This window comes from Asterias amurensis, chromosome 17 (assembly GCF_032118995.1).
Source record: "Asterias amurensis chromosome 17, ASM3211899v1".
NCBI classification, from domain to species: domain Eukaryota; kingdom Metazoa; phylum Echinodermata; class Asteroidea; order Forcipulatida; family Asteriidae; genus Asterias; species Asterias amurensis.
Genome location: NC_092664.1, coordinates 7,155,987 through 7,183,249, shown reverse-complemented (window position 1 = coordinate 7,183,249; position 27,263 = coordinate 7,155,987). Strand labels below are relative to the sequence as shown.

General features: G+C 37.3%; 3 protein-coding genes across 3 annotated transcripts in view; all 3 read left to right on the top strand.

The window, feature by feature from the left end:
• The window catches only part of LOC139949772 (WD repeat-containing protein 48-like), a 29,487-nt gene extending 18,552 nt beyond the window's left edge, over positions 1 to 10,935 (top strand). The window contains exons 13-18 of the mRNA XM_071948307.1: positions 1,873 to 1,969; positions 2,947 to 3,033; positions 5,027 to 5,265; positions 5,939 to 6,015; positions 6,857 to 7,031; positions 7,762 to 10,935. Of these exons, the coding sequence (XP_071804408.1) occupies positions 1,873 to 1,969; positions 2,947 to 3,033; positions 5,027 to 5,265; positions 5,939 to 6,015; positions 6,857 to 7,031; positions 7,762 to 7,857 (771 nt within the window). The 3' untranslated portion in view covers positions 7,858 to 10,935. The remainder of the gene's footprint in view (positions 1 to 1,872; positions 1,970 to 2,946; positions 3,034 to 5,026; positions 5,266 to 5,938; positions 6,016 to 6,856; positions 7,032 to 7,761) is intronic.
• Positions 10,936 to 11,668: 733 nt separating this feature from the next.
• On the top strand, positions 11,669 to 23,031 carry LOC139949987 (protein smoothened-like). Its single transcript, XM_071948600.1, has 12 exons — positions 11,669 to 12,053; positions 12,874 to 13,618; positions 14,605 to 14,814; positions 15,563 to 15,735; positions 16,666 to 16,885; positions 17,720 to 17,843; positions 18,346 to 18,438; positions 18,950 to 19,058; positions 19,665 to 19,853; positions 20,381 to 20,532; positions 21,203 to 21,361; positions 21,771 to 23,031. Exons 2-12 carry the CDS (start codon positions 13,175 to 13,177, stop codon positions 22,178 to 22,180), a joined length of 2,283 nt encoding a protein of 760 aa, XP_071804701.1. The 5' UTR covers positions 11,669 to 12,053; positions 12,874 to 13,174; the 3' UTR covers positions 22,181 to 23,031.
• Positions 23,032 to 26,965: 3,934 nt separating this feature from the next.
• Positions 26,966 to 27,263, top strand: part of LOC139949783 (gamma-aminobutyric acid type B receptor subunit 1-like) — a 46,977-nt gene continuing 46,679 nt past the window's right edge. Inside the window, exon 1 of the mRNA XM_071948324.1 lies at positions 26,966 to 27,072. The gene's annotated coding sequence lies outside the window, so the exon portion shown is untranslated. The remainder of the gene's footprint in view (positions 27,073 to 27,263) is intronic.

Here is a 27,263-nt window from a genome sequence, read left to right as displayed (position 1 = left end):
AAATCAGTAATGCTACATGAATGCTTTGTATAGGTAATGGCAGTCTTGGATTGACTTCGTTTAAATGATAACATGTTGATAAACCGTTTTACAAATCGACCCGTGGCGTTGATGAAATCTTAAACTGTGCGCACAGCGGTGTTGAATACACACGAACAGTAGCCTATGCTGCGACAGGACTCGCGTGGTCTTTAATTTTCAAAAATCTGAAATAAATATAATGGAGCTTCATAAAATTATGATAAAATCAGTAATGCTACATGAATGCTTTGTTAAGGTAGTGACAGTCTTGGACTGGCTTCGTTTGAATGATAACGTGTTGATAAACTGTTTTACAAATCGACCCGTGGCGTTGATGAAATCTTAAACTGTGCGCACAGCAGTGTAGTACACATACAAAGTATGCTGCAAAGGGACTCGTGGTGTGTAATTTTCAAAAATCTGAAATAAATATAACGGAGCTTCATAAAATTATGATAAAATCAGTAATGCTACATGAATGCTTTGTTTAGGTACTGGCAGTCTTTGATTGGTTTCGTTTGAACAATAACGTGTTGATAAACTGTTTTTACAAATCGACCCGTGGCGTTGATGAAATCGTAAACTGTTCGTATAGCAGACTCGTGGTCTTAAATTTTTTTCAAATCTGAAATAAATGTAATGGAGTTTTATAAAAATACGATAAAATCAGTAATGCTACAGGAATCCTTTGTATAGGGAATGGCAGTCTTTGATTGGCTTAATCTGAAAGATACCGTATTGATAAACAGTTTTAAACAAATCATCTTTTAGTTGATGAAGAGTTTGTATTCTGTGGCTACACATTGCTTTGTTGTTTATTTAAAAAATCTGGAAATATACTTTAAAAATCAGCAATACATGACCCCTTTGTATGTTAATGGTTGTGAATAAAAATAAATAAAACAAATGTCTCAACTTAAGAGCGAAACTCCAAAACATCGGTGTAGCTACCATACAAAAATACACAAACAAATCTTAGGGAGAAAAAGCTCAAGGAATGGTAGCGAGTCTATGTATTGCTGCCCCGTTTGACGACTACCGATTACATCGGATCCTTTCGAGTAGCGATCGACTTCTAGCGTTTGGAAACTAACATCTACCTATGAGAAGAGAAGCGTTTATTTATCTATTATTTCTGGTTGTGAAGCCAAGGACTCCCAGAAAAAGCAACATAATGAGTGTGGGGAGAATCCCGGTCATGACACTTGTGTCCTTGAGCAAGATGCTTTACTATAACCTGCGAGGGTAGAGGTTGATATTGTGAATGAAAAAGTCTTTGAGTGATATAAACTGTTGCCCAGGTTGTATACTCCCCAGGGAGCTGAGAAACATTAAAATGGATGTTATTGGCCCAATGACCAGGGCACTAATGTAAAGCGCATTGATACTGTTATTGTGAAATGCGCTACATTAGAATTGTTATTATTATTTATTATAATCACCATTCTTGCCAAGAACCCTGGTGGAAAGAAGGCAAGGAATGAAGTTACAGTTTTTTAGATGTGGGAGGAATAGCCCAGAATTTTTTTTTCAGGAAAGCCTTTTAACTATCACTTTAAGGGGCTGTTAATTTTAAACAACAAGTGATAAACCAAAACTGACTGGTAATAGACCTTAATCATGCTGCCTCCATCTTGGTGATGTTCCTTGTATCGAATAACATTAACAATTGCCAATAATCATTAAGCAAATAGGAACCAGACTATTTTGTACTTCGGTTTGGTTACATTGTCATCAATGTGGGAAAATGAAGATGGCTGCGCCATGATAAAGTTCTATAGTCAACATAGGGCTAGACAGCTTGGTTGAAACCTCAGGCCATTAACTCTTTTTAAATTTTTTATTGAACAGATGTTGTGTATACATGTTGATGAGAGTGACTGCTTTGCTGCATGGGTGTCTTCTAAAGATGTCGGATTGGGACCAGTGGATGGACCAGAAACAAAAGGTAATTTCTTTCCACTTGACTGCTTTTATTACACCAGTATACTATAATAATTATAATTTGTTGAATTTATTATTGCGCTCTCTCCAGGACCAGCCTGTTTGAGAGCGCATAACAATTTAACACAATTCCTGTAAAAAAAAAAAAGAATTATGAAAATTAATCCATACGAAAACAATCAAATGTGTAATTAATCCAAAATCCATAAATAAGTTACAGCAAATAACAAAAATCCATTAAAAAGTTACAGCAAATAACAAATATACTAGCCCTATATATGACTCTTTCCTTTGAGAGTTCTAGATATTAGGAATATATGACGTCCGAAACCTGCCGCAATTGTATGCTGCCATAGAATGTGAATCTATTGAAATTAGAGGCTTCGTGCAGGAAAAATTTGAATTATGAAGCTTTTAAAATTGTTCACCCCAGAAATGAACTTTCATGTCCATGACGTCACTGTAGTGTAATGCAAGAGTTAGGGGAAGGTACACATTTGGGAGTTGCTCAAAACAAATATAAGCTTAAAAACTTACTTGGTTACGAACATTGCAGAGCTGTTGATAATATAAAACATTGTAAGAAACGGCTCCCTCTGAAGTAGCATAGATTTTGAAATGGAGGTAATTTCTCACTAAAATAATAAAAGACTTCTAGCTAGAAGTCTTTTATTCCTATCTGAAAGCACACAAATTCGTCCAACAAGGGTGTTTTTCTTTCATATTATTCTTCCCAACTCCGATGACCAGTTTAGCTCAAATTATCAAAGGTTTGTTATTTTATGCATATGTTGAGATACACCAAGTGAGAAGACTGGTCTTTGACAGTTACCAATAGCGTACCTTCCCTTTAAAGCCCACCAGGGCTATTCAGTATACCTTTTTATGTGTTGTTTTGTAATTTTAGTCTTTGAGAATGACTCTGCTAGGGTCGGAACATCAGCCCATTAACCTTTCCCTTTTTTTCCCTCTTTTTTTTAGTGAACTTTGGTGGGTTATTGCTTCAAGCTCTATTGGAACATTGGCCTCGCACTCACAGCCTGGAGCCAGAAGAAATCAATGGACATGGTAACAGGGGTTGCCCTTAACTTTTTTTTCAACTGGCCAGCAGGACCAGTTGGCTTGATTTTTCACTGGTCCGCCAGGTTTTTGACTGGTCCGTCAATTTTTTATGCTATTTTTTTTTTAAACTAATAGTATTCTGTTGTATACCAACTGCTCGATTTTCGATCGTCGCTATTTCACTATTTCAAAATTCAACATGATTTGCAACGTCAACTTAACTGCACTGGAAGCCATACTTTATTTATGTGTACCAAGTTATTGTGTTCGTAAAGGATAATTAATTTGAGAGTATTTTTTCTTTAAAAATGTAATAACAATAGCGTTATTAAAGTTAATTTAAAAACAGGTCAAATTATTTGTCAGAGCAAAATGGTCTTTATTTAGGTAGTTTTTTTTAGTCCACGGTTTATTGTAAGCACTCATCATAGAAGTATTCCTAAGTAAGAAGAACTTTTTTATGAAGAAAAAAAAAATAGTGTTTTTACTATAAAAACACCCCAAAAAACACTTTAAAACCGACTGTTAAAATATCATTAACTTTTTATGTACTGCCTTCAAATCTACTGTGGGGGAGGGTTACGTGCGATCGCTCAAGTTATTTTATCATGTATAAACATTGCCTATTATTGTAGTTTTAATAAGTATTCATAAACATAATACATCGTACCGAAGTTCCCAAAATCTTCCCACTTTCGTCCAGAAAAACCCCCAACAAAAAGTAGACATCAAAAAAGTCCATGAAGAAGCATACGAGTTTGACGGTATTTTTTTCAATTATGTGTATGGAATGGTCGGTGCCGGCGTCTGTTTTGTGAACAAAATTTTCATTTAAAAAACGTTTTTAAAAGCAGCAAAAACAACTGCGCCTTTGTTTAACACATGATTGCATTCTAAAACCCAAGTCTTTCTTGAAATCAACCCGCAAAAAACCCCAAACAACCGCGCATTATATGTGACCAATAAAACCATAGATAAACTAGATCGCCCACCAATCGCCCGCAAAAAAAAACAAGCCCCAAATAACAACAAAATTACCCAAAATCAGGACGGAAGAACTTTACTAAACACAATTAAATACTCCTTTTTGCTCATCCAGAGTATCCTAGCTTGGTAATTTTTGTTGAATGAAGCCTCACCGTCTCGCTCGTTTTTCGTAAACACGCTAGACTCTTATTCCCACACGGAAATTTGCTCCGTTGACCGACCATGCTGCTGACAGAATGTGTTTTGCTTTGTGGTCTTCTGTCAAGGCGATTGAAGCTAGTTTTGTAAGCTATTGCGTACTTTCACCAATAGAGGGCGTCTATTCCCACGCTATCGAATATTCTGAAACGCCCTCTAGCGTTCAGTATTTCTTACACTTTCTGCCACACGTGAACTTATACAAAGACTATAAGCCTTTGCGTTACATGATGGGATTTTGCGCTGTGTACGCGTGATCGTCGGAAGTTTGCCAGCGTTCAGCGGCACTTCGAGTGATTTTTATTACGTTTTATCCAAACCTTGAGTGAATGTTTTTACATTTTGTTCGAGCCTGAAAATAGTTTAAAATTTTCATAGTTCTGTAGTACCGCTGCCGATATTTTTGACTGGTCAGCCGGACCAGTTGGCAAGGTGTTTCAGCTGGTCCGCCGCGATTTCTACTGGCATTTGGCCAACGGACCTGCGTTAAGGTCGAACCCTGTGGTAAGGGTTGAGAAGCTCAAGAAATTAAACTGTCATACCTCAAGGCAGGGGTGTAATTTCTCAGTTTCTAACCGTAACTTTTACCCCCCCCCCCCTTCCCCTTGACGACAACGCCTTAACAATGCCCGGAACAAGAAACGTCTTGCACCAACCGGTCACAACCGGTTATAAACACTCGTCATTATCAAAGGTTTAAACACTGTCTTAAGTGTTTATGAATGTACCTTTCTTGATAGTTTTGCCTATAAATTAGCATTACGTTAACATAAACCAAACAATCACCCTTTACTTGATGATATTTTTTTTGCAGTCAATGGTCATAATACAAGTTCAGACGATGTAAATCTATCAATGGATCCTGTACACCAAGGGACTATCCTGAGGAAAGGAAACAGTTATTTCAGTGTACCTCCCCACACACCGGTCATATTCAGCGAGGTCGGAGGTCGTACACTATTCAGATTTTTGTGTCGAGACGCAGGTGGTGATTCTGAGAGATCATTATTGAGTGAGACAGTGCCACAGTGGGTTGTGGACATCACGGTAGAGGTATGTTGAAGTTTCAGACTCTAATCTGACTACAGACTTTTCAACTCAGTTCAATTCAATTCAATTCAATTCTGACTTTTCAATTCAATTCAATTCAATTCAATTCAATTCTGAGTTCTGACTTTTAATTCAATTCAATTCAATTCAAGTCTTTATTCATCATGCCCAGCATGAAAATTACTTTCACGATTTGCACATTTAAATACATTTATCAAAAATAGCAGAAAAACATACATGAACCGTAGAAATTAAAACAGCAACAATATCAACAACAATATCAACAATATCATAAAAATATCACGTGGCACAAATGTGTCATGATGTATGTTTGGCCAAGTAAGCTTGATGTATTTTTGGCCAAGTTATTCCCGGTGTTAAAAATTATTTGCGGTAAGGGTTCATGTCACACGAGGCAAGTTACAGGCAACCAGTACCAGGAATTGAATCCATTTACATTTGGATGTCCATATATTATTCTTGTTGATCCCAAGACATTGTTTGAAAAATTACTCATTTACTACCGAAGTGGTCCTATAGCATGCAATGCAGTTGGTTGCTTCCAAGTTGCCTGCAAAAGTTGCCTCATGTAACAAGGCCCTAAGTCTGTTCAAAAACATTTTGCATAAACAGACGTCATCTGATTACTAATTATTTATTCCATTTCTCGCAACAGAAAAATCAGCCAAAGTTCAACAAGATTTCCTTCTTCTTGCAACCACACTCCAGCTCAGGTGCAAAAACTCTCAAGAAGTAAGTTTTAAAAAACTGTAAGATTGTAATGAAAGGTTTTCATTGCTGAAAGTTGCAGTTAATAAAACAAACAAAAATTTGTTTTGCACTGCGTCTATACAGCCCAACCAAAAACTAAACAAATTGTTGTTTGTATTCTGACCTTCAACCCCCTCTATGCAGCAAACCATTGGTTATGCGGGTGGTTCAAGTTATGTATAACATTGGATAATTTAATTTTCACATGTATATTATTACTGGGCCTGTAGTCATGGCATGTCATGGCCGACCTGAAGGTTTAGATAAAATAGCTACACTTCTATCATTGATGTCATTTGGGTTGTTCCTTTGTTATATCACCATGTTGCATCAAAGCGGCTATACAACAAAAAAACTCCCAAAATGAATTAATATGGATGATGATGTATTCAACATGTCCTTTTGTGAATCATACTGAACTTCCTTATTAATTGAAAACATATAAAATGAATTCAGAAAACAACACTTGTTGTCGTTTCATCAAGCTGGTCTTAAAACTTCATATTATCAGGGATGGAAAATGTCAGACTTTTTTCCTGAATTCAGACTTTTTGGTAAACCAAATTAGTATTTTTGTTCAGATTAAATATGTCGTGCTCTTTGATCTACTTCTTTAGCTAGGGGGATACTGTTCCCTATAAACTCCAAAAGATCTCGGCAATCTATAACTCCAGGGGGGTACAACTGCTGGAAATGCCATCCTTGCAACATACCTCCTAAGATCTGGATCCCAGTTTCAAACTTTGTTGTCAACAATGACTCTCAACCATGATTTATCTCAATTGACACTCAGTCTTATTATAAAATATTTTATCTATTACAGAGACAGACTATCTGCCAGTGACATGTTACAGGTGCGTAAAGTCTTAGAGCATGTTTATGAGAAAGTGATGGGTTCTGATGGAGGATCAACGATGAATGGAAAGGGACCCTACGAAGGAGACGAGGAGTTGTCAAGTATCTCAGAGGATAAGGTGGAATTACTGTGCCAGGATCAGGTAAGCCCTTTTTACACTACTCTATTCCCCGGGGTGGCCCCTGGGTAACAGCGGCCGGCCTTTTCACACTGTGACTGCTTTATCTCTGATCTGTCCCCAATCTGCCCCAGCAAATGGGCAGACCCCTGGGAATAGCAGCAGGGGAGAAAGCGGTCAAACCCTGGGCTACAATCCCGGCCAAAATGCTTGGGCCACCAATTCCTAACGTTATACAAAACCATTCCCTGGTCCACTTCCCATTGACAATAAACCATTTCTCCCCCGCCCCCAGTCCCCCCGCTCAATATTGCAAACTGGAACCAACATTGAAGGGGGGTAGGGGGGCCAACGAGATATGGCTGGGACTGTTGTCTTGAATCGTGCAACAAGAACCCTGTGGAATAGGGGCACATATTTGCTTAGCATGAAATTTCTTCCGCGATAAAAACAGGACTACCAACCAAATTCATTTGTTGCATATTGCTTGTCACTGGTACTCATGTTTGCTTATCCTGAAAATCACGTGGAAATTTGGGTGGTAGTCCTGTCCCACACCCTGCTGATCAAACACCAGAGCTTGAATCCGGTGCTCTTAACCGCTCGGCCATGACACGCCACCATTGGTACAATGAGCCGTTGGAGCAATGAGCTGTTGTGTGTCTTGCTCGTATCCAATATTACCAACTTGCGCAGTCTGATGATAAAGGAAGGTGTATTTAATAGTTCCAATTAATATTTCTCTTTTTCCCAGGTTCTAGATGCCAACATGGACCTGAGAACTGTCAAGCACTTCATCTGGAAGAGTGGAGGCGATCTAACGTTACACTTTCGCAACAAGCAGCACTGACCAACAACTCCGCTGCACCTGCCAATTGTAACATTTCTGTCGTATATTTTGATAAAGAAACTTATGTATAATATTTAGATGAAATCACTTATATTTATCTGTACTGCAAGATTGGTAAGAATAAGAAAGAAGGATCAAAATAGGATTATTAGATTAAATTTTCTTTATCCACTGACATGAAATTTCAAAAGTTAATGCCAGAAATTAAGTAAATTGTCAAAATTTGTATTTTTTTTTTATTGTTACATATTACTGTTATAAATTGATTAAGAGGGAAATTCTCTTTTTGGAGATCATTTTGTATACTAAAGTGATAGATACCTTGTAGATTACGACACATGCTCAAACAGCGCCCCCAATAAGGTAAAAGGAAAACCTAGCGTAGTCCGTATCGAGTATGACCTTACCATTCAAATACCTGCCCACAACATGGCGTCCGTGTGCGTGTGCGTGTCTTTGTGCATGCATGTGCCATAGAAATCAACCAGGAATGCTGCGAGCCGAGAGCTTCAATGATGCACGCTTTTAGACGGGCATATGGTCTGTCCCACAATATGGCTACTTTCATAGCAGCAAAGGGGTTATTCAATACGGTCAATTGGCTGAGAGTTGTGCATGATGCATACGTGCTGAACTTTTTCATTGTTCGACCTCAGCTATGGCAGCCTATGCAAGGGGTCTGTTTGTGCTATCCCGTTTGTACTGCAGAGCTCGATTTGGGCTATTAGAGCATTTGCTAAGAAATTAATTGAAATTGATTTGGTTTTAAAAAGATGTTTTAACAGTAGAACGTAATGAATCAACACAAATATGCCGCCAAATTTGTGGGTTTTCCTTTCACTTTGTGAACTAACACAGTGTGCCATTTTATGAAGTAAGAAAGGTGTAGTTCTACAATATGGTAGACCGTGTTGGTTCACGAAGTAAAAGGACAACCACACAATTCCGGCATGTTTGTGTTGATCATTCTACTATGAACTTCTTCTTGATTTGGAATCAAGTTGTGTGACATGCTCGTTTCTCGGTGAGGAAATGTTGGTTGCAGACTTCAGAATCTTTTGACACCGCCCTCTCATTATTTTTTTAGTTCTGCTCTTTGATTTTTTATGTAAATATGTTATGTTTGGAAGCCGTTTGAAAATATTTAAAGAAATGAAATTGTTATTATATAAAGCTTTGCTAATGACGTCACAATCATGGCATCTATCTGTATACAACAATTTAAGCAGTTTGTCAGAAATTTAACTCTTTGGTGCACATGTAACTCACAGCAAACAATTCAAATTAATTTGTTTATAATACATCACAATTTATGCAAGTAATGTGTAAAATCACAACAAATAAGTAAAACACTGGAAAACATTACAAACCAAAATACTACATTTATTGAAACTACTAAAAAATTCCAATTTTAAACAGGAATTGTGCAATTGTTGCTTTGTACTTGGTGGTAAAGTTGTTGCTTTTATCAAATATTCACAACAAATTTTGATGAAATTTTTGGCGAAGTTTTGGCAAACCTGTCTGTTCTTATTTGGGTTAAAGGTAAAAGACCCCAAAATGTAACTTTAAAATTCAATCACTTTTTCCAATGAACTTTTTACACACAAACCATATTCTGTATTGACGTTACAAGCCACTTATAAACACACTTATAAATATAATTACTGTTATTTATCAATGTGTCATAAGATTTGTATTTTCGATGCTTTCTCAAATCCTGAGGGGAAAACTACTAAATTTATACTACCCTACCCCTGGTGGGTGTTAAACCAATGCCCCTACCTTTCTAGAGTGGGGCCCAAATTCATAGCTCTGCTTAACGTTGAATTTCTGCGCTTGCAATCACCATCCAAATTTATGCGCTAGCTGTGTAAGCGAAGAATGCTAATGCACTACGCACTGGCACAAGCAGAAATTCCCTGCTAACCCTTGAAATACGCTTGAGCGGAATTCCTTGCTTCCATTAGCGCCGAGTCTTTGCTTGAGGTATGAAGAGCCGTGCAGACTCGTTTCTCAGATTAAAATGGTTTTGAATTTCCATCTCTAAAACCACATTCCTTAAAAAGGGAATCGTTTCTGCACTGCTTCTTATACAAGAAAGTTGTCATGGTCATAAACTTTTGGAGTAACAACCAAAGGTGCACCTCCCATTTGAACTGAGAGTACCCAGGAAAAAATTCCCATTGAGTCCCATTGATATTTTGAATGGGATTCAATGGGATCCCATTGTTTCAATGGGATTCAATGGGATCCCCTGTGGATCCCATTAGATCCGGTTGAATATGTCCCAAATTCCACCCCAATCCCATTGTATCCCATTAATCCCATTCAAATTTTCAATGGGATCCGATTAAATCCCATTGATTTTTTTCAATGGGAATTTTTTCCTGGGTAAATACAAATAGTGTGCAAAACATTTATTTCCTTTGGTGTTTAGTTTAAAGCCATTATACACTTTCGGTAAACAGTATCGTCCAAGTCACACACTTCGTGTATCACAACTTATATATAAAATAACAATCCTGTGGAATTTAGGCTCAATCGGACATCGGAGTCGGGAGAAAATAACGGGAAAACCCACTCCTGTTTTCGTGCGTTTCGCCGTGTCATGACATGTGTTTATAACAAATCCGTAATTCTCGTTAACGAGAATTTATATTGTTTTACCGTTTTCTCAAAAAGTAAAGCATTTCATGGACTAATATTTCAAGAGAAGTCTTTCACCATTACCTTCTGTAAACCCTGTAAATTATTTGTAAATCTGTGAACTTTTTTTTTTCTGTACCGAAAGGGTCCAATGGCTTTAAGACAATGCACAAATAAAGTGTTTATAGTCTGCAAAATACCTTGATATGATCTTTACGTTTTCTGTTTTTAAAACAATGTTTGCTAAAATGTTTTCTTTATATTGTAAGAGCTTTCCTTTTCCTGTAGGTAAAACAAGGGTAAAAATTAAGTGTACATTTTCTATCTTTACTTTTTAAGTATTTTGTCTCTTTGTATACCTATTTTGCATCAATCTTCTTATTTTTAAGATTTAGTATGGGAACTTAATAAATTGTTAGTCAACCTGGAGTTTCAGTTAAAGTGTGTCATCTTTATTGACCTTTGCCTTAGACAGGAATTAACATCTTGTAGGCACACTTCTGGTCCAATTCTTCTATTTGTATAAACATAAGTAAAGATCCTCTGAATTACTGCAAAAGTAAACAGAAAAAGCTATTCCAGATACAAATTGCTGTTGCCTATAATTCCTAATTTTTAAAAACTTTTATAATAGTTTGTTTTTCATTGTTTTCAATCGAACTCGTTGACAAAAGTTTATTTAACTTAATGGCGGATTTACTAATTGGAACTTGGGAGTGTTTATCAATCATTCCAAAAGTAAATATAGTATTTTAAATTTATACTTGATATAAAATAAAAGATCAAACAAAAGGTTGCCATGGTAACAGCAGAGCCCGATATTAATGTTCATCTTCCTAAATAAATTCTGGGAAAAGTCAGAAAATTCGTGGTGTGATCGGAAGTGATAAATAGTTGTGGGCAATTTAAAATAACTGCCCCCCCCCTCCCCCCTCCGTCCCCCCCCCCACATGTTGGAGATGACATGAATGATATTGAAATAAAAAGTCACAAACTTCAGTGTACAAAAAGTACTCTATGTTAGGAGTCAACAACCCCAGGGCAAATATGATATCAGACTATTTTTTACTAATACAATGCTAACAAAACATCTACCTCCCCTGTCCCCGCCCCCTTATTGCTTCTTGAAGAAGCAGTGTGTATTTGCATAGGAATGCTTACGTGTCACGTGATCCGCTGCCTATATACTTTGCACTGGTGTTGTTTGCGAACTTCTTGTGGACGAAAATAATCTCCTTCTTTGCGAAGCAATTCTCTGATTAAACAGATCTAGAGTGGCAATACAAAGCAAATGAATGTTTGATAGATTGGATACAGCGTTGCTTTATTGACTGAGAGTAAACAACTGGACTTTGAAGGTGGTGAGGGGAAGTTTAGGGGAAGATTTATAAGACGTTAGACGTCTTCTGGAACTGAACTTATTCTCTTTGTAACGTAGAAAGTTATGTGTGGGCTTTCTACGTGCAGTTTCCAACATGAAACGACTGTAATACCGACACCTTTACTGGCTGCAGCTACGTCCGTCAAAAAAGAGCTGGAAATGCTAGGTAACGTACCGTTTTCTCTGACTTGTATTTGCATTGGGAACTTGAAAAAACGATCCTGAAGTATTTCAATACCCAGGTATCCATACAAATTGACAAACACTTAAATTGTTAATATTTTTATAATATTCGAGTATTGCTTTTGCCTTTGGTTTTTGTTGGTTTTATTTTGTTTACTTGTAACTTACTTGACCAGTCCTTCTTGGTCTTGAATGTTTGGTTTGTAAACAAATCTTTAGTAATTCAAACTATAGCATATAGATATGAGATAGAATTAGATACTTTATTGTTCCTCTCCAACACTTATTTTATGGTTTGAATGATATTTGTAGAAAGGGAATGTCGGGGAATATTTGTGCCAAAATTGTTTTTCCTACATGAATGATTGATGAGACTCAGACTCAGACTCAGAGAGACAGAGAGGCAATATTCTGACTTGTGTAAATCTCATTGCCATGCTATTTTTTATTGGTCACTTTCTGTCAAAATTTAAATCTGAGTTTATTTGCTCAGATTACAGTCAGATTATGAGAATTTATTATAAGCTTTCTTTTGGCATCTTATAATAATTAATAATAACGTGGAAATCACATCACACTTTTGTTGCTATGATCGTAACCCTCCTTTCAGATGGTTACGAACATCGCAACAATTTTGATCAAGGTATGCATTCAGTTGTCTCATGATTGTTGATACTTGTTTAATGCCTTTTAATTGTTTTTAAGTACTGTTGAGTGTGACATCAAGGTTCTCTGACTGCAGATTTCTAATCTTGTAATAAAGAGAAAACCTTTTCATTTGTTTTCATTATTTTTTTCATCAGGATGTCCTCCGTTGATCTACATGTAATCTACACAACTTCTGCAATGCTAACATCTATCTCACCACACATCGTCCAAGAAATAAATTCATAATGTTAAAAAGAAAGTACTTGTCATCTCAGAAAAATATGGTTTATACAACTCAGATAAAAAGCTTACTTACGGGTGCAAAAAGCTGTTTGAAGCAAGAAACTTTATTTATGGGAGGGAAATAAATTCATTTTAGATGTGTTGGAAAAGTTCTTAATTGTCCCGCCCAAGTTCTAGAAGTGTTCTGAGTTAATAAAAACTGAACGTTGAATAATGGCTGGATTGTTATGCACTCTTTCTGTGCTGTGTTTGATGGTAACACAAACAGCAGCCGTCAACTTGACTATCTTTGACTCAGTCGTGCCACAATGCAAAAAAGCATCCACCTGCGTTCCAGTTATTAACAGTACTTGTCTGGGCTCAGCTATCGATCATTCATTTACTTCATTGGACCTGGCCAATGATTCCGTAACGCAGGATGATATTCTAGCCAATCTACGCATGTGGGAAGGTCTGCAACTCGTACCGAAGTGTTGGGAGGTGATCCAGCCGCTGATCTGCGCTATCTACTTGCCCAAGTGCGAGAATGGACTGGTGGAGTTACCTAGTTATGATATGTGCTCTGTGACAAGGGGACCGTGCAGGATTGTGGATATAGAACACGGGTGGCCAGACTTTGTTACTTGTGAGGAAAGCCGTTTCCCAGCAGACTGTGATGTAAGTTTTACCCAGGAATGAGAAATTCCAGACTTTTATGTGCAAAATGTTTGCAGCTCTGTATTTATTTGTTTACAATTTATTTTATTTTTTTCAGATTAATTTGATGTCATGTTCTCTGATGAACTTTTCTAGTGCTAATGATACTGCAGCCGATTTCACAAAACTCTAGGATTAATCCTAACTCGAGTTAGGACGAATAACCTGTCCTACCTTAGGATGGGTTCGATGCTTCCTTTGTATTTTGATACGGAACTGAACTCATCCTAAGTCCAAAAATTAATCCTAAGTTAGGAAGAGTTTGGTGAAATCGACGGCTGTTCCCAAAAGCATCTTAGATTAGAAAATATTTGTAAATCCTAACTACATGCACATACATGGGTTACCAAGATATGGGTTGGTTACTATTATTTGGCGAAGATTTTACTAGCAAAAATTCAAGAGAGCAATATTTGTTGCTGTTCAGTACTTATGTATAATGAATCAAACAGTAACAAAAGGCAAGACAATTACTTTTGGAGTCAGATGACAAAACAAACTCATTCTAAAAGAAGGATTTAAAATTAAGGATTTGTAATTACTCAAATTAATCATTAGCATAAAACCTTACTTGGTAACGAGTAGTGGGGAGCTGTTGATAGTATAAAACACTGTGAGAAACGGCTCCCTCTGAAGGAACGTAGTTTTCGAGAAAGAAGTTATTTTCCGATTTCGCGACCTAAGATTTAAAATTTGAGTGCATTAAAATCAAGCATCTGAAAGCACACAACTTCGTGTGACAAGGGTGTTTTTTTCTTTCATTATTATCTCGTAACTTCGACGAACAATTGAGCTCAAATTTTCACAGGTTTGTTATTTTATGCATATGTTGAGATACACCAAGTGAAAAGACTGGTCTTTGACAGTTACCAAGTGTCCAGTGTCTTTAAGGATGTGTGACTAGTCATAGCAGCTGAATTTGATAATGTTTTTCGATTCTTTGACAGAATGTGTATAAGACGATCACATTCAATACTACTGGTGAATGTGAACCACCGCTAGTTGTGACTGACAATGAGAAGAGCTGGTATGAGAATGTAGAAGGCTGCGGGATCCAGTGTCGCAATCCACTCTATACAGACGAGGAACATGCCCAAGTTCACACCTTCATCGCTATCTTTGCAAGCATCTGCGTTATCTGCACATTCTTTACACTGGTGAGTTTGCAAAAAACAAATAGGAGATCTAGGGGCCTATACAACTTTGTTTCAATCAGAAATAATTTTGGGTTGAAAATAGAAATATTACTAGAGTGGGAATTGAACCAACAACCTCCGAAATTGACTTGCATTGATGTCCGGTTTAACGAGCCGGGGCATTTAATTTGAGAGTGTTGGTTCAAATACCGCTCTACTCAATTTTTCTTTGTTCATTCCCAAATTATTTACCGCGCCAGTTTCCCTTGTGGTTTATTACTTGATATTCAATCAGAAACCTAACTTTCATTTTGTTACTTGCTCAAAATTCAACCCCCAAAAATGTGATTGTTTTTTACCTGATTAAATGTGCCCTAAAATATGTGTTTAAATCTGGCGTATTACGAAAATGCCCTCTTCTGAAAACAAAAGATTTATTCTGTGTGTTTTCAAGCAGAATTCAAACCTCCTTCCAGTTGTCAGTGTGCATTTTTCTTGAGTGAAAGTACATTTTCCTGCTAGGGTTATTTGTGTATATTTACAAACAAACAAGTAGGCTACAACATCAGCAATGTGAACACACTAGAATAAATAGGTTTTGAGATTGTGCTTGAAAGCATGAACTGTTGGTAAGGATCTTATGGTCTGTGGTAACTGGTTTCAGAGAGTAAGCCCGAACACCACAAACGATCCATCGCCTATTCTCTTTCTAAATTGTTTAAAAAAAATTGTTCAAGTTATAAAATTAACTTTTTATTTCCAATCTCAGGTTACATTCTGTGCGGATTGGAAGAACTCCAGTAAATACCCAGCTCGTATTCTGTTTTACATGAATGGATGTTTTTTCGCGGGGGCCGTTGGTTTCTTGGCCCAGTTTCCGAGTGGAGCCAGAGAGGACATCATATGCAGGAAAGATGGGACCATGCGTCTCGCTGAACCCAGGTATGTTCCCCCTTTATCTCTTTCTCTAGTCAACTGAGGTCGGAGTCATGTGGGTGGCATGGTTGGCTTGTACGTAAAGCACTCGCCTCTCACCAAGGTGACCCTTGGTTCGATACCCGGCCAGGGCCATATATGAGTTGAGTTGCCCCTTGCATCCCTGCTTGTCCAACACATTGTAGCCGCGTCCTTCGCAATTCAGCTCTTAGCTGCGAGTAAGGATGATTAGCCTCCCAAATTATTTAATCATGTTAAACATCGGGATGCTTTTCAACACTAATAGACTAACACAAAAGTCAAAAGAAAACCTAAGTTTTGAAATGTATCGCTTATCCCAATTAAATTGCCTCACTATAATTTTCTCTATTTCCTTAGTGTCAAACCTCTCCCATACAGTCAAAATCAACTAGTCTTAATACTTGCCAAATCCTGCCTTTCATCTGATAAACATCGCCACTTCCACCAACTAGGCAAACAGTATCAGGTCATAACCTCAGAAATTCTCAGGGACTGATGAGTGCATATTCCCAAAACCTTAACCTTTGAAATTCTCAGGGACTCAGTGCATATTCAAAAAACCAGAACCTCCAAATAGGAACAGTCATCCATTTCTTGTAAAACTAGCCTTTTAAATACAGCCTCACTAATTCTGTGTACGCTCAACCCCTTGTAATTCTTGTCTCTTTACCACTTTTTCTTGAATTTTTACTTGTATGTGCCGAATGTTTTATCTCTAGTTTATTATAATTTAAATGTTAATTTTGATGTAACTCTTTGTAAACTGAATGTTTTTAGTACATGAATGAATGAATGAATGACCCAAAAGCAAAACACTCTTACCACCTTCAATTGGCCCCCTCGGTGATAGTGCTAGGGTAAGTCTGTTTTCAGTTCTCTTCTATCATTTTTTGTTGATGTATTCTCCTGTTACAGTGAAGGAGAGAATCTATCCTGCACCATCATCTTCATCTTAGTCTACTACTTCATCATGGCTGGTGTCATCTGGTTCGTCTGCTTATCATACTCCTGGCATCTCTCGTTCCGTTGTCTTGGAACGCCTCGCCAAGCCCTCATCGGCAAGACCAGCTTCTTTCATCTCTTAGCTTGGAGTCTGCCGTTTGCTCTTGTCGTTATTATTCTGGCTTTGAATCAGGTAAGTTTTCTTCTCGCTTTTTTTTTGGGTGACTTATAATAATAAATAATAATACACAGCATTTAATCAGCATAAACCTTACTTGGTAACAAGTAACGGGGAGAGGTTGATAGTATAAAACATTGTGAGAAACGGCTCCCTCTGAAGTGACTTGGTTTTCGAGAAAGAAGTAATTTTCCACGAATTTGATTTCAAGACTCAATCATCTAAACGCACACAACTTAGTGTGACAAGGATGTTTTTTCTATCATTATTATCTTGCAACTTCGATGAGCAATTGAGCTCAAATTTTCACAGGTTTGTTATTTCATGCATTTGTTGAGATACACAAAGTGAAAAGACTGGTCTTTGACAATTACCAATAGTGTCCAGTGTCTTAAATATGTTTGTTTTGAAGCGCACACTCAGTATTTTCTTGCAAGGTATGTGGGACTATGTTTCAATTATGAGACCTACTCCTTTTACATACCACCATGTAATGGTTTACAAGGTGCTGTGACACTATATGCTGCCAAATAGAAACAATACACATATAGCTACTTGTAAGTAACAGAAAAAGAAAGCAATCTGGCGATAGAAATAAAAGTGGTCAAGATAATAAAAAATAATAAAAAATTTGAAGCACGCACACACAGAACTAAGAACAAGTAAATTGCAGAGCACAAGAGAGATTTCTTTTTTTTTAATGCTCTGAAAAAGACGAAAAACCATCTCAAAACCAAATGTACTCATTATAAGTATCCATAACAATATTTGTATAATATTTGTCACATTAACACATAATAAATTGTTCTAACTACAAATACTATACTTTATATTTGACACTGTCTACAGGTTGATGGTGATTCAGTCTCGGGTATTTGCTTTGTGGGTTATCAGAACCATTATTACCGAGCAGGGTTCGTCTTGATTCCCATTGGTATTATGCTGACTGTCGCTGGCTTCTTCCTCATGAGTGGTGAGTATACAGTCAAGTTAAGGGTTGTGGGTTCTAAGCTAACCGCTGTTTTCACAATGACTAGATGGTCATTTAGTTACTGATTCACAATTTCTTGACTTGTGCAATAGACCAATCCATTAGGCTCCGCCCATGGCGCACGTGTGAGCAAGAACACGTGAGCCTCTCCAGTGCCACTCTGCACAACTCTGTCGCGCAAAGCATATGCGCACGCATGTCGGACCTTATTTTGTGGGACTTTTTGTTGCGCAATGGGTTGTGATTGGTCAATTAGCAATGGGGCAGAGCTTAATGGATCGGTCTATTCGTAATCATATACGTTAAACCAATGTTTGTATGAGAGAGATTGGCTGTTGCCAGCTTGGTGTTTACACACTTTCCCCTTGTGTGAGATAGCCGAGCTCCCTTGACTGGAAGATCATCCACCCCCAAAAAACATAGAAGTTTATTACAAGCTTATATAATCACAATGGTTAATATGATAATTTTTATTTCTGTGCAGGTCTTAAAACATTGTGTACAATTGACAGAGACAACCCAGGGTTGCTAAGTGACAAGGCTGCTCATCGAATCAAAGGAACAATCATTCGAATTGGTGAGGTTAAATAAAAAATTACAAATTTCTCTTGTCAGTGATTGGGGAATTATTTACCCTTTTACTCTGCCAGGATTTCATTGCAAAGAATATTTTAAATTCCAAATACATGTGGGAAGTTCCTTTCTTTTACCATTGCTGGAATATTCCTTTGAGTTGTTTACATTGAGCTGAATATGATTATTATTGGTTTATTAAAAAACATTGAAACATCGCAGCCAAAGGCTGAATTGAGTTTAAAATACAGAGATTTATAAAAAATGTTAAGAAATACAGAAAAACCGTTCAGAAATACAATTTGTTTTTATACATACAAAAAGTAAACTGGCTTGTGCCAGGTGACTTGAATACAATGAATAATAATGCACTGCAAGGCACATAGAAAGGAATAGCGCTTACTGTAATAACATTCTTTACCCCTGATGCAAATTTAATATTTATATTGACCATAATTGCTTCTCATTACACTAGGGTAAAGTTTGATTAAACTCTTTCCGTTGTTTGATTTCAGGTGTTTTTGCTAGTCTGGCATTCCTGTTTGTCTTCATCACATTTGCCTGTCATCTTTATGACTTTACAAACCAAGAATCATGGAGAAAAGGCTTCCAGGACTATCTTGTGTAAGAATCTCGTCTCTTTGACATAACTTGGGCATTACACAAACACATGGCTTTTAGGTCAATTCAGTGATGCACTTATTTTCTAACAGATAGAATTCTTGTTCTAAATTTCCTGTTTTAAAGTTGTCAAATGCCACAGTATTTGGTTTTTTAAGTGCATTTTTTTGTCAAAATCCAAATGTTTTCGATGGCGTCTTATTTCAAATAATTTTATGCTCCTGCTGTCCTGGTATCATCGTATACTTTGATGTGATCCCCAATGGCTGCTACATGTATAGGTTGTATTGCTTCTGACTGGCACGCCTGAACAAAGATATTGACAAACAAGGGAGACTGCCAGCATCATGGCTATATAGCTCAGTTGGTAGCAGGATTGGAGGTTGCAGGTTCAAGTCCCATTCTTGTCAATTTGTCTTTGTTTATCCCAAAATCAATTGACATCATTCTGCGCCTTGAACACCCAGCGAGGTGGATACGTGCGCATTACAAGTCTTATTATTATTATTATTATTATTTGCTCAGTCAGTTGCCCTTGTGGTTTACTACTTAATACACTTGTTATATTGCTTTCTTTATTTAATTTAAAAATTTTTTTTTTTAAATTAGATGTGAAGCCAACGTGACGTTTCTGAGTGGTCTATCCAAGAAACCTATCGAGTCATGTTCACTCAACTCTCGTCCTCATATCAGTGTGATTATGGTACATCTGTTCTCTATGTTTGGGGCTGGGATAGCCATGAGTATGTGGGTATGGACGCCATCATCACTCGCCATCTGGAAACGGACATGGAGAAAGTGAGTTTCTACTAATGGAATTGTGATTGATAAACATTGATATTTTTTTAAAGGGAAGGTATACATTTTGTAATTACACTTAACATTAATTGCAATACAATTTTGGGGGTTTATAAGCCTACAGCAGCTTTGATGGTATAAAGCATTTTGAGAAATATTTCACTTTGGAGTAATGTGGTTATTGTAAAAAGATATCGGTATTTATGCCCCAAAATTTGAATCTGAGACAGGGATTCCTTTTCCTGCGTGAACATATTAATTTGTGTTTGAAAAAGCCTTTGGCGCCACTGCAGCCCAGTGCTGTGTACCCCCAGGGAGCTGAGAAAGTTTTCAGGAATGTTACTGACCTATGACCAGGGCACTATTTAAAGTGCATTGATACTTTAAAATGCACTTTATAAGAACTAATTATTATCTGCATCCTTCACAATTTAGCTTCTCAGCTGCAAGTAAGGATGATCAGCCTCTGAGATACAACCAATTTGCTAACCATGGACTTTCCTTTCTAACTATTTTCTTTGATTCAGAATCACACGCCAAGCCATCAATGAGCCTCAGAAATTGAAGAAGAGTCGAATGATTGCTAAGGCCTTCGCTAAGAAGCTGGAGAATAAGATGGGTGATAACGATGATGCGTTATCAGTCAGCTTTGAGTCTGCATCTCATGATGATGCCATCGGTAAGAACCAAACAGTGTCTTAATTTTGTTGTTGTGTTATTGCGAGAGACGATTCCATGCAAAAGACGTATCTTGGAGCAGTTCTCACCTGGGATAGTCTAAAGCCAGGTCCAGATTCGCAGCTACAGCTACTGCTACAACCAGAATTTATGTAATCATGCATTGAGCGACGTTAGTAGTCTTAGCCATAGCCATAGCTGCCAATTTGGAAACGGCCTGATAGTAAGTCGTCCGAATAAAGAGTACTTGTTTTCTTTCGGTCATACCCTTACACCGATATGTAATCAGCATTATATATTCAGGATGTCTAAGCAGGCATACTACTCGAGTGGGATTTGAACCCACAACCCCTGCCATTCTAGAGCTTGGGCTTTTTATAGTGCTGCTTATGGCTAATAATTAACTTACCACCACTTTGACGGCCCATAGAAAAAAACATGCTTCACAGAGTGCCTAATGCTGTGGCAATTCTGTGGTAATGAAATTTGGCCCAGATGTCTTGAAAGGGCTGTGTTGTCTTGATCAAAGCAGGCCTGTGGCTGTACATGTATTTTTGAACTCTCAAATGTCCCTCATCAAATCGTATTTCTATTGATTGAATGATTGATTGATTGATTTATTTGAGAAGACTTGTATAAAAACTCTAAGTCATTATTTGTGATTGAAACAGGTATGAAGTTGGATTTACCCAAGTCCAGTGCAACAGAAGATTCTTCCTCTGTGTGGGGAGGGAATAACGTCCCAGCCAGGATGTTGATGAGACGAGGGGGCGGAGCTTTACCCCTCCCAGTCTTTGCAACCAATTCAAGCTCCCCAAGACAAACACCAGGTAAGAAGAAGACATTATCCTTTCACAATCCTTTTCTTGGTATTGCATGATTTTGAATGATGTGGTCTTGTTTCTATAAACAAGTCACTCTTAGGTAGATGAGGTCGATGTACCGATCTGGTCAGAGGCAAAACGTTTGTGTGCTGAGTGACCATAGAGTGGAGTATTTTGATGGATTTGGTACAGTACCACCAAACAACCCTTTCTTGAGTTTTCAGTCCCTACCTGACTGCTTGTGTTTTCCCTTGAACAAATCTCTAGGGTTTTTCTCTCACATCTTGAACTGAAACTTCCTTCCTTGTCTACTCTCATTTGAGTTTTTGAGAGTCGTTGGCTTACTCACAACCAGAGTAAACAAATTAAAATGAAATTAAATTAATAAATGTGAACAAACACTTTCATTTATCAGATTCTGAACTTGGGAGTAGACCACCCACTGCTGCTAACCGTAACCTCGTAAAAGCAGATGTTGTCATCGAACCTCCACCACCTAACATGCGTAAAGCACGGCGCAAACGAAAAGACCGCGCTCACAAAACTAATCTCAACCTTCGCCGTCCCAGCGGACTTGAAACACCAATGGATGATAATTTTCTGGATGACGACGAAAATTATACAGATGCCTTGAATTATTATCAACGGAAAGATAGGAATTCAATTCCGGGAGAGATTTGCAATTTCGGAGAAGTGCCGCCTCTGAAATCCAGCGTCCCGAAGCTCCCAGCCATTAAAAGGAAAAAACAGGTGACTATTATGGCTCGTCCCGTGGAGTACGACCTCCCAGGACCAAGTACAATCTCTCTAGATTCTGTCGTATGATTACCAGAATAAATGTCGGACCAAGTGCATTGAAAGTCACATTCTTTCAGTCTGTTCATTAGGTTTGATTGGTAGATGTTCATAAAGGGAATTCATTAGAAAGTAATTTTCTCTTAACCCTTTAGAAACCATAGCGGCCACAAGTGGCTTGTACCAAAATTCTTGATTCAACTTAACCGGAATGTCTCCTAATTGTGAATCAGTAACTAAATGGGAATACCTGTATTAAGAAAAAAGCAGCTCGAAGTCTCCCAATTGGGGCTCAGTGACTAAATAGGAATATTACTCGGGTGCCAAAACATAGGATTCGAACTGCCTCTAGCTACCGGGCAACCTCGGTAGTCTAGTTGGTAAGACACTGCTCTAGAATTGCAAGGGTCGTGGGTTCGAATCCCACCCGAGTAACATGCCTGTGATATTTTTTCACAGGACTCGGGAAAGTACTGAGTATACAGTGCTAACACACATCGGTGTATGGGTAAAAACCAAAATTAATATTCTTTATCCCCGATGCAAATTTAACATCTATTAAATAGGAATACATACTCCAGTATTAAGAAAAGGCAGCTCAAAGTATCCCAAATGGGATCATCAATTAGATAGAAATACCTATGCCCAAGTGTTAAGGAAAAGGCATCTATAAGTATCCCAAAATGTGGATCAGTAACTAGATGGGAATACCTACCCAAGTGTGAAGGGAAAGGCATCTATAAGTATCCCAAATGTGGATCAGTAACTAGATGGGAATACCTACCCAAGTGTGAAGGGAAATGCATCTATAAGTATCCCAAATGTGGATCAGTAACTAGATGGGAATACCTACCCAAGTGTTAAGGAAAAGGCATCTCAAAGTATCCCAAATAAGGATCAGTAACTAGATGGGAATACGTACCCAAGTGTGAAGGGAAAGGCATCTATAAGTATCCCAAATGTGGATCAGTAACTAGATGGGAATACCTACCCAAGTGTGAAGGGAAATGCATCTATAAGTATCCCAAATGTGGATCAGTAACTAGATGGGAATACCTACCCAAGTGTGAAGGGAAAGGCATCTATAAGTATCCGAAAATGTGGATCAGTAACTAGATGGGAATACCTACCCAAGTGTGAAGGGAAAGGCATCTATAAGTATCCCAAAATGTGGATCAGTAACTAGATGGGAATACCTACCCAAGTGTGAAGGGAAATGCATCTATACGTATCCCAAATGTGGATCAGTAACTAGATGGGAATACCTACCCAAGTGTTAAGGAAAAGGCATCTCAAAAGGAAAGGACATCTCAAAAAATCCAATTTGTGGATCAGTTACTAGATAAGAATACATACTTCAGCATTTTAATTTTGCAAAGGGCATTTCAATTGGAAACATTTTAAAGTCAATGGGAACCTTTTGAAGGGCTACCAAGGCCACCACCAGGGGCAACAGGGACCATGGCCTATGTGTCTGTTGTGTCATTTCTCAGCCGTGAAATAAACAGGAAACCAATTGCAAACATAAGCAGAAAATTCTGCTTTGCAAATTTCTTGGTCAAGCAAGAAATGATCCGTCTATAAGTCCAGCATTGGTAACTGTATAGTGTTCTGGCTGGTAACAGACTTTTGCCTAGCAAAGGTTTTAAATTATTTATGGCAGTTGTTTATTCTAATTCTAAGATGCATCATTCATTGTTTGTATCTTCGAACTCAGTGTGCTCACATGTTTTTTTTTTCTATTTAAAGTATATTGACTTTAAAACATAGTGTCTTCCAAAAGATGAGTTTGTGACTTCAAATTCAAGTCTAAATACAATGTAGGCTGCATTTTTATAAAGTTGTTAGTTTTTTTATTCACTAAAGGTTTCATTGAACAAATGAATTGTGCTAGTACTTAGAATTTTAATATAAGACTTTGAGAAAAGTTGTTTTATTGCATTATTTAGATGTAATGTTTTTTAAAGAAACAAAACATTTCAAAAGCCTTTCCATATTCCATTTCTTTAGATAATGATATTTATTTTTTATGCGGTTTAGTTTTCTACTTACAAAATTATGGTAGGTTTTATGACAGAAACTCAAAGAGTACTACAGTACTTATTTTGAATCCATATTCTGATTTTTGCTCCCAAACAATATTTTATATTTTTAAGTCTAAATGGAATTTAGGGTCAGTGGTGTGTCTAGACATTTTCATTTTGGGTGAGGGGGTTGGTGGGGGGGGGGGGGTGGCGTTCAAGCAGTGGCATAGGCATAATAATGTACTATTGTTTTCAAGAAAACACAATAACAAATATTGTTTGTTTATGGGATGTTCAGAAGTAATTCAGATATAGTATTCCTCTACACAACTGGTACTTAGTATTAGATTTTACATAATTAATTTTCCCATAAAAAAAGTGCTTAATCTATAATTTATTAAATTAATAAAGTTTTTCCTTCTCCCGTAAATTTGTGTTTGTTCACACCCAACCGTACTTAGTTGATCAGTGCCAATCATGATTCTTCTTTTTACACTAAATAAAATGATTTAATTGTATCAAGAACAAAAACACTTCCAAATTGTGTTGCCAAAAAGAAGTTTGTCTTGAGAGACGGAATAATCCTCAAAGGCTGCCAAAAGTACCTCGTATTCCTTTTGTATATAAATTTTCACTTATAGTTATTTGTATCTCTAATAATTTGTTTATAGACCAACTATGCAAGTTGCATTCATTGAAATGCTGAGTGCTAATTTTTTTACGTGCTCAAAAAATTAATCCCACCTTTTTGTAAAATGTTAAACAACTCCACTGCATGCTGATGTTTGTGCAAAGATAATAGAGTGCAGGAGCAGCATAATGGGGGTACAAATGTGATATGTGCACTGGACGCCATTACAGCAACCAATTATTTTGATGCAACATTCATGACATTAGATCAGTGCAGACAACAACCATCGGGTGCGTTCATTTAGCTTCCCTGGGTCGACCCTGCTGCGTTCGAATAGCTTTGACGTCATTCCAGGGGCTCACCAGGGTCAGCCCCCAGTGCCTGCTTGTGGAGTGGGTCACTTGGGGGCTGGCCCCAGGTACTTGCGTCACTACGAGAGCGGTGAGTGATCGTTCGTTTAACTCTTGTCAGGGGCTCACCCGAGTTAACATCGCGGGGTAGACCCAGGGAAGCTAATCGAACGCACACTCTGCTATCAATGATATAACAAAACATTTGCTTGCTGAAATGGTGCCCATGCAAACCTCACATTGAGCACCTTCAGCCCTCTATGATCTTTGGTGTGATGCAATTAACATGAATAACTCAATCCAGTCTGTTGTAAATACAGGTAGCTATTTTGTACAAAATACAGTATTAATTTTTTCTTTTTTACAAGTAAGTACATTTGTAACTCATGCTTTAAAACAAGTACTCAACATTATTGTTTTTGATATAATGTTCTAAAAAATAATTTATTTGTATTGAGCCTCTTTGTATTCTGCAAGTACAATTCTTATGAAGAACTCAAATTCGTGGTTCTGCTTACCTTGAAATTGTGTGCTTCTGTACCAGAAATAAGCAGGATATTAGTTACAAATTGTGCATGTGACATGGTAGTTTGGCTGGTAACCTTAGTCTGGTAAGCATAATTTTGTTGTGCTTAGCTAAATTGGGCTCAGGATGCAGTATTGGAGGTCTTGGTCTCAGTTGTATTGTAATTTGTATATAAATGTATATATACCATGTAGAAACCATTGTAACATTTTTAGTCTACAGGTGCTGCCTTGTCGCACTTTCTCTAAACAGTTCAGTTCATCTTGGGCCAGTTTCATTAAGCTGCTTCACTGCCTGGTCAAATTTAATGTTAGAACTAAATGTACAAAATAATGGTTCAGTAAACTTTAGTATAATGTTCAAGTACATTTAACTTCTATTAGTCAGTTTACAAGAAATGAGTTATATTTACATTGACTAGATAAAAGTTAGCATTAAATTTTACAAACAAATTATTTTAATTGATATGTGCTATTTCAACCAGTATTGAGCAGTCTTTAATCTATGCAAAATATATTGCATTCTTTGCAAAGTATCTTATAAGTAAAAACAAAAATCACAAATTTGTTTTTTATTTTGATAGATTTTATTCATGCTTCACATTTTAAAGATGTCACCAAAAAGGTTGTATTCATCAAACACCGTCCATGATATTTTTTATACCAAAAACATACTGTTTAGACCTCTTGTGCACCAACTTGCTAAACACAATTACAAAGTCAGTTAAAAATGTTTTTAACAGAACTATTATAATTAGTTTTTTCTACTTTTACAAAGACCTTTAAGTATAGTATTAAAATTATGACCCATATAACTTGAAGTGTTGTATGTTTATTCCTTTCCCTTGTCATTGTGTACATCATTCATGTACTATACTTTTGTGTGTAGCTAGCGCCCACTGAACTCAACACCTCCGAGCAGAAGTCACCGACAAACTTGGTTGAGCCCACTTTCTTTTAGGGGAGTTTTTCCTAGAAACAATTCCGTTAAGAACACCAACGCCTGAGAGTTTCGTTAATATAATGTCACAGAAAGGATTATTGGGTTTTGCACGAGATTCAAAGACATCGTGCACCATAATTATTTTTATATAAACAAAATCAAACCAAAGTGGTAGTGTGGAATTTTAAGTGGCAACCCCCACGGGTACAATGGCTCTTCCCAGAAGATTTGGGCGACCTATGTGTACGTATGCATAAAACTTTGGGCTTTGTTATGCAAATTAGACCGGAGTTATGTGTGTGGTGGTATGTTGTGCTTTATATAGTGCATTACATTAATTACTTGTGTGCGTTACATTCTGGAGAACAAGATGGCTTCGCGTTGTATTCTCGCCAAAACTTCCAGTATTCACAACAATTCCGGGGGAAAATCACCTCGAAGTGTCCACGGTAAGTCAAAGATATTCTTTTATAATTATCTCTAAAAGTAGTTGTACTTAACTAATGTGCAAGGCGCGGAGTTTCTACGTTTAAATTTATAGGTTTATTTTGCGCAGACGACATTCAATTACTATTTGGCGCGCGAGTTTTGTTACAATTGGCGTGATTCAAATAATATTTGAAGAGGTGAATACTTCTTA